This window comes from Pseudozyma flocculosa (assembly GCF_000417875.1).
Source record: "Pseudozyma flocculosa PF-1 unplaced genomic scaffold scaffold00035, whole genome shotgun sequence".
NCBI classification, from domain to species: Eukaryota; Fungi; Basidiomycota; class Ustilaginomycetes; order Ustilaginales; family Ustilaginaceae; genus Pseudozyma; species Pseudozyma flocculosa.
The window spans coordinates 1-7,017 of NW_006920902.1; the positions used below are offsets into that span (position 1 = coordinate 1).

The 7,017-nt window shown below is 65.5% G+C and overlaps 3 protein-coding genes across 3 annotated transcripts; 2 read left to right on the forward strand and 1 right to left on the reverse strand.

Annotated features, from left to right (window-relative positions):
- Nucleotides 1–280: 280 nt before the first annotated feature.
- PFL1_06932 (uncharacterized protein) lies at nucleotides 281–1,618 on the reverse strand (the record flags this gene model as incomplete). The annotated part of the gene is made up of 3 exons (XM_007884368.1): nucleotides 281–321; nucleotides 426–1,191; nucleotides 1,289–1,618. 3 exons carry the CDS (start codon nucleotides 1,616–1,618, stop codon nucleotides 281–283), a joined length of 1,137 nt encoding a protein of 378 aa, XP_007882559.1.
- A 1,380-nt stretch (nucleotides 1,619–2,998) lies between these two features.
- PFL1_06822 (uncharacterized protein) lies at nucleotides 2,999–4,249 on the forward strand (the record flags this gene model as incomplete). Its single annotated transcript, XM_007884369.1, has 2 exons — nucleotides 2,999–3,839; nucleotides 3,936–4,249. 2 exons carry the CDS (start codon nucleotides 2,999–3,001, stop codon nucleotides 4,247–4,249), a joined length of 1,155 nt encoding a protein of 384 aa, XP_007882560.1.
- Nucleotides 4,250–5,074: 825 nt separating this feature from the next.
- PFL1_06823 (uncharacterized protein) lies at nucleotides 5,075–7,017 on the forward strand (the record flags this gene model as incomplete). The annotated part of the gene is made up of 4 exons (XM_007884370.1): nucleotides 5,075–5,281; nucleotides 5,460–6,068; nucleotides 6,158–6,378; nucleotides 6,450–7,017. 4 exons carry the CDS (start codon nucleotides 5,075–5,077, stop codon nucleotides 7,015–7,017), a joined length of 1,605 nt encoding a protein of 534 aa, XP_007882561.1.

The window sequence follows — 7,017 nt, forward strand, 5'->3', positions numbered from 1 at the left end:
GGAGATGATCTGGTCTGGCAAGCCAAAATGGGAGAAGACATGGTCATCGAGGAGGCGGGCGTGCTCCTTGCTGGTGGCGGTGGCCACGGTGGGTAAGGCCACTGTGTACTTGGTCAGCCTGTCTACCACTACCAGGATGGAGTCCGCGGTTGCTTTGCCGTCGCCGGTGGTCGACGGCGGCAGTCCCTCGATGAGATCCATGGTGATGGAGCCCCACGGGCGGTCAGGCGCCAAGAGCGGCCGGAGGAAGCCGTAAGGCTTGTGCCGCGGAGATTTGGCCCTAGCGCACGCGGAGCATGTCGACACGTGTTGTATGACGTCCTGCGCGAGCGTGGGCCACCAGAATTGGCGCTGGGTTGCGACGGTCGTGCCGCGGAGGCCCGGGTGTGCTGCCGCGGGCGAGTCGTGGGACAATTGCAGCGCACGCGGCACCAGCGCGGGCGGGATGTACCATTTCCCTTGCGCGGTGAGCCACACACCGGCCTTCTTGGAGAGTCCGAGGGACTCGGCCTTCCCCGGGTCGAGGGAGGCCGTCCCTCGGATCACATCCTGGAGGAACTCGCTTGCGGGCAACAGCTGGTTGGACTTGGCAAAGAGGCCGCGGTCGAGGAGCACCGCGTGGTTGGCCGGATCTGGCTCCGCGGCGCTGTAGTGCTTTCCAGCGTTGGGGTGTAGATCGGAGCGTCGGGTGAGCGCGTCCGGCTTGCCACCGTCCACGCCCGGGCGGTATGTGATCCGGAAGTCGAACTCTCCGAGGGAGAGGCCCCAGCGCGCCTGGCGACGCGTCAGGTTCCGTTTCGTCTGGAAGTACTCCAGCGCTTGGTGGTCCGTGAGGATCTCGAAAGGAGCGGAGATGCCGTGGAGGTAGTGCCGCCACTCCTCGCAGGCTTTGACAACGGCGAGGAGTTCTTTGTCGTGGATCTCGTAGTTGCGCTCCGCGGGGACCATCTGGCGCGACCAGAACGCGATCGGGTGCAGCGTGTGGGTGCGCGCCCGCGGGGGAGAGGCGGCGTGCTCTTCTGCGTTCGGCACCCATTGCGACAGCACGCCGGCAACAACGTAGTCGCTGGCATCCGTCTCCATCACCGTTGGGAGGGACGGGTCGAAGTGCCGGAGCACCGGCGCTGTCGTGAATGCCTTCTTGAGTCGAGTGAAGGCGTCGCGCTGTTCCGCGGAGAGCTCGATAGCGCCCTTCGGTTTGCCGCGGAGGGCGGCCGTGATGGGCGCGACAACGCGGGAGTAGTGGCGGATGAAGCGCCGGTAGAAGTTGGCAAAACCGAAGGAACACCTGTATGTCGTGGATGCTCCGCGGTTCGGGCCATTCCGTGATCGCCTCAACCTTCTTCGGGTCCATCGTCACACCGCGGTTGGACACGCGGTATCCGAGGAACTCGACCTCATCCTGGAAGAACTCGCACTTGCCAGGTGCGCAGTAAAGCCGATTGGCGCGCAGTCGGTCGAGGACAGCGCGGACGTGTCCCGCGTGGTCCTCGCGGTTCTTGCTGAAGATGAGGATGTCGTCGAGGTAGACCAGGACGAAGACGTCGAGGAGGTCCCCGAGGACCTCGTTCATCAGCGCCTGGAACGTCGAGGGGGCGTTGCAAAGGCCGAAGGGCATGACGAGGTACTCAAAGGAGCCGTACCGCGTGCGGAACGCTGTCTTCCACTCATCGCCAGGGGCGATGCGGAGCAGGTTGTAGGCTCCTGCGGAGGTCGAGCTTGGTAAAGACTACCGCGCAAGCCAGCCGGTCCAGCTGCTCCGAGATCAGGGGGATGGGGTAGCGGTCCTTGACCGTGACGCTGCCAACGGCTCCGAGGCGCGCATTTTCGCATTTCCGATTTCCGAGCATTTCCTGTATTTTAGCCTCGCGCGCGCGCGCATCCCCCCTGCCAGCGAACCACCACCTTCCGAATCCAGCTTCCCTTGCTTTGGCTCGTTTTCAGTTTGGAGACCCCTACGGGGAGTGATCACCATCACCCGTTTGCTCCTACGCACCAACGACCTGTAGCAGCTCTCTCGGCCTACTGTAGTGCTCCATCGATTCGACTCTGCGCAGGCTTTCGACGAGCACGCGCGCGCCTCGCCACCGATCCATCGCAGTACCTCCTCGCAGCTCGCAGTTCCTCCATCCGGCCCCGCCTCGTAGTGACCCTTCGCATCTTGCAGATCCTCCTCAGTCCTGAGCCGGTTTCGCATCCCTCGCATCCGTCGCATCGTCGCTTCCGACCGAACCGACCTATCCTGCGGCTCAAACCGTAGCGGCTACCGCTCCCCCGTTCCGCTCCACCCTGCGCGCTACCTCGCTCGCAGCGGCTACTTTTCGCGATCCAGCGCATGCAGCGCTCCTCCTCACCTTTGACTCCGCTGCCGTCTGAGACTCCGAGTCCAGCTCTATCGTCGCCGCGACCGACTCTTCAACGGGCTCAGACCTCGCCAGGCCGTATCCGAGTTACCGACAACGAAGCAGAGGCCACCGCCGAGGCCGAAGCTGCAGCTCTCGCACCGCTACTCCGTGCGCCTCGACCAGCCACCCGCAAGCGCGAGTACGCCAGTATAAGTAGGCCGCCGCCTTTGGTCTTCAACCCAGTTGACCACTCGACCCGTCCGGTTGCTCGACTCCCCGCTCCTCGGCTTCCAGCATCGCGGCTTCCGTCCTACGGGTCCAGCCAGGCCGTCGCTGCGGTGGCAACGCCGTCTCGTCTCTCGCCGGTCCCTCTCCCCGAAGCTCGACTTTCGACGCTTGAGCTCGCAGCGTCGATCCCTCTTCCACCTTCGTACCACTCGACTCCTGCGCCGACAACCTCGACGCTCTCCGAGCCTCCTTCCCTTCGCTCTCGTGAGCCCACGGGCCAATCGACTCTCTCCATCGTCTCCACTGCGTCACTCCCAGGCGCGCCGTTCCCACTCGACAGCCGCACCTTCCGACACCTCCGCCGCGAGGCATTCCAGGCGACCAAGGAAGCCCTCCGTGCCGCCCAGCTCGAGCTCAACCGCGTCATGGCCAAGTACGAGGACCGTCTCGAGCGCGAGCGCGAGCGCGACCGCCTGTCGTTTGGGGGCATGCCGGCCCCGTACCGCGGCAAGCCCGTTGAGCAGCCAGCCCGTAAATGGCTCCGCCAGTTTGAGCTCTACTGTTTGGATCGCAAATACGACGATGACGGGAAGAAGGCCCTCGTCTTCAAGCTCCTAATGGAGGACGACGCCGAGACGTGGTTCGATGGGCTCGATGTGAGCACGCAGGCGTCGTTCCAAGCACTCGAGAGGGAGTTCCTTAGCAAGTACGGCGACGAGGCCATCGACGGCTACAGCTTCGGTGCCTTCCTACGCTTCCAGAGCAAAGCCGCTGAGCTCAGCAAGTACGACATCATCAAGGACAAGAAGGGCTATGACAAGTTGCTCGACGAGATCGCCGCTGCCGACCGACGAGTCAGCAACAAGCACGTCGTTCAAGGCTTCCGCGCGGAGCATCTTATCCACGGCTTGCCCCGCGCTGTCCGTCAGACCGTCGCCCTTCCTGGCACCACGACCAACGTAGCAGACGTCGTCGCGGCGATGCGCAAGGTTAATCACCCGCAGCTCATGGAAGCCATCGACGAGGAGCGTAAGATCGGCCGCATCGGTGAACTCGAGCGCATCGAGGAGTCGTGGGACTACGTCAAGCGCACGGCTGACAAGTACGCCGAGGTCGAGGTCGACGTCGACCAGATGCGCCACTTTTGGCAGCAGTCCGCGCCGGTCCTCGTCCCCGCCCAACGCCGCATCGGCGATGGCTCGTACCCCTCTCAGCCCAACGGCCCCCCTGCTCCCTACAACGGTGTCGGCCCAAGCTACCGACCGAGTCCGCCTCGCCAACGCCCGGCTCCCTATCCTCCGAGTCCAACTCCGTCACCTACGCGTCCTCTCGCTTCGCTCTCCGCTCGCGAGCGCCTCGCAGTTCTGCTTCGCAATGGCCAGAGCACGCACCCGGATACGCCTGACGGTCACAGGGTCTACGAGCAGAAAAAGGCGGCCTACCAGCAGCGCCACCCGCGCACCGTCTCGCGCCCGACCACGGAGGATGAGTTCCCGCTCGCACCAGGCACCGAGCCGGCCGACGGCACTGAGTGTCACCGTTGTGGTCACCGCGGCCACCAGCAGGCGTCGTGCACCGGTACGCCGCTCACGCAGGCGGAGATCTCCTTCCGCAACGACCTCGGTAGGGACATCAACTACGCGCGACGTGCCCTCGGACTGCCGTCGGGAAACTGAGCGGTGTAACGGTCGACCTAGCGAGTGCGCAGAAGATTGTCCGAGGGGCGGAGAAGTCTCTGCGCGTCGGAGGGCGATCGCTTCGGTGCTCCCGTCAGAGGCGCGAGCGAGGTTCGGGAACGGCGGGTTGATACCGAGGGCGGCTGTGAGCACCGTTGGCAGGCGTCCACGGTCAAGGGTGACTACGGAAGTGAGCTGGCGATGGTGATCTGTCGATAGGCGTCGTAATTGCTAGACAACGGTAGCCTCGGGCTCTCACGTCGATGGAAGACGAGCAAGCGGTGAGGACTGGTATTGACTAGACTGGATGAGAGGCATCCAGTCTACCGACGCAGAGGAGGACTAGGCTATATACTGTCTACCTACGGCGTCGAGGCATCCCTGCCTCGACCAATCAGAAATGGCCTCTATTGTCCTATTGTCCTCCATTGTCATCCCAGGGCGTTGCTCCGAGGTGGGACGCCACCGTCGTGCCCGAAGCCTAGCCCTTGACCCTCGGTGCGGATCCGAAGCATCCTCCTGCCAGCAGGAGCAACTGCGGATCCGCACGGTGCGTGCCGACGTCTCCCAACGCGCAGAGGATTGCTGGCGGCCCGATGATTCCTCTCCGCGGCCGCGCGGAGAGAATTCACCTCGGCTCCGGAAATCCTCTGCCCCGCTGGCCCGCGCCGCTCAGCCCCGATTGGGCCAGGGCTGTGACATTACCCCCCCCTTTCAGAGCTGAGCTCCTGCGAAGCGGAAGACGCCGCGCGGCCCTTTGTGGAGGGAGACGCGGCCCATTTGGGCTTGCCTCCCACCACCACCATCTCCCAATCCGCCAGCACCATGTCCAGCCGTTACTCCCGCCCTACCGACGAGCTCGTTGCGCTCGGCCCGCACGTCTACGACCCCTCGACGATGACCGAGGTCGACAAGGAGTGCATCCTGGTCGACTGCTGCGAGTACGTCGATTGGCACTGGGCGCGTTCGCCGTTCGGTGCTGCGGCCCGCCGCGACTTGGTGGCTGGTATCCGCCAGCAGGACAACTGGAAGGTGCGGTACGAGCTTGCCGCCAAGCACGAGAAGGAGGAACAAGCCCGAGCGGAGGCCCGCAGCCTGCTCCTTTTGCGTGAGTGAGCCGTGGTCGCGTCGTCGCCGCGGAGATGGGAGTTGCTGTGCGTCGGAAGGCCTTCCTCCGCTGACGCCTCTCTTGTCCCCTGGTCTCTTGCAGTACGAGACGCCTGGCGACTGGGTGCTGTGCGCCTCCGCGGCCGCGCAGCTCAAGTACGGTACCGCGCCGCCTGCCTTTCACCTGGACCACGGGTTCCTCGACCTCAAGCAGCAGCTCGCCTTGAAGCTGTCGGTGCTGCGCGAGGAATGGTGGGAGCGTGCTTCCGTGGCTCTCGACGAGGCCCTCCTCGCGTGTGGGGTCAAGAAGCGCTCCCCGCTAGAGGCCAAGATTCGGGCGCTCGACGCCATGGCCTCGCTGGAGGACTCGGCCAGCGCCTCGCGCAATGGCCCGGCTCCGATCGACACCGACGGCATCTCCGGCGACGAGGCGACTACCGCGCCGGAGGAGACCGCCGCGCCGGCGTCGAACGCAGCCGCCACCGCCGATGGTCCCGTCGTGGCGGCCGATGACGGCGCTCAGCCTGCGGCTTGGGGCAGCGGCGTCGAGGAATCCGCGCCTTCCGACGCGCCCGGCCTCGACTTCCTCTCCAGCGTGGCCGCGGTGACGGCGCCCAAACGCAAGGCATCGTCGTACCCGCTCCCCGAGGCTAGGCTGCCGTCCGCGAAGAGGTTGGCTCCCGATGCCCCTCGCCAGAAGAACCGCGTGGTGGTGAGTGCCGGATTGCGGAGAGGGGTGTTGCGAGGCCAGGACTCCTCTGCGCAAGGTTGACGCCCGTGTCCTCCCGTGCTCTTTTGCAGGCTGGCCACACGATGGCCGAGGTCATTGCCTACGCCCACGCGAGGCCCGTGACGACGCTGCTGGCGGAGGTGCGCCTGGACTGCCTGTCCCCCTGGATATTGGAGGCCAAGATCTTCCTCTCCCGCGTCCAGCTGCACGTTGGTCGCCGCTGGAACGAGCTGCCCCAGCATCGTCGGGAGCGTCCTGTGCCGTGCGACAATTGCGTCCGCCTCGGCATCAAGTGAGTCTTGCTCGGGTTCGGAATCTTGTCGCAGGCCAGCAGCTGACCTCTAGCCCCTTCGTTGCCGGCAGGTGCTTCGATATGGTGGTGGCCAACCCGCTCCTGCCCAGCAAGAAGCCCGTCCTGTCCTGCACCGGCTGCTACGAGCGCCGCAAGGGCTGCGTGGCTGCCTCGGTGCTTCCCTCGGGCTGCGCAAGCTGGGAGCAGCGCGACTGCTGGGGCGAGCGCCCCCTTGACCAGCTCACGGGCGAGCAGAGGACGCTTGCCCTGCGCAACCACACCGCAGGCGCGGCGGCCGTCCGCGAGAGTGACGGCAGTGGCGTTCCGATGCCCTTCGCTCTCGACCTGCTGGCGGCGTACTACGCCCAAGGACGTGTCGAGGACGCGATCCTCCGTCTTGCCGACGGCCTGCCGAGGGGGCAGCTGCCGGTGCGCCTGCCGCAGGGCATGGCGCAGGACATTTGCGTGAGCATCGTCGAGGAGAGCGATGCCCAGGTGGCGGCGGCTGCAGAGCGCGAGGGTGAAATGGTGGCGACTGAGCCGGAGGCGGGTCCCTCGAGGCCCAGGACCCGCGCATCGCAGGTGTCGGTGGCGGAGGAGGTGGACGACGACGAGGACGACCTGTACCTGGAGGAGTAG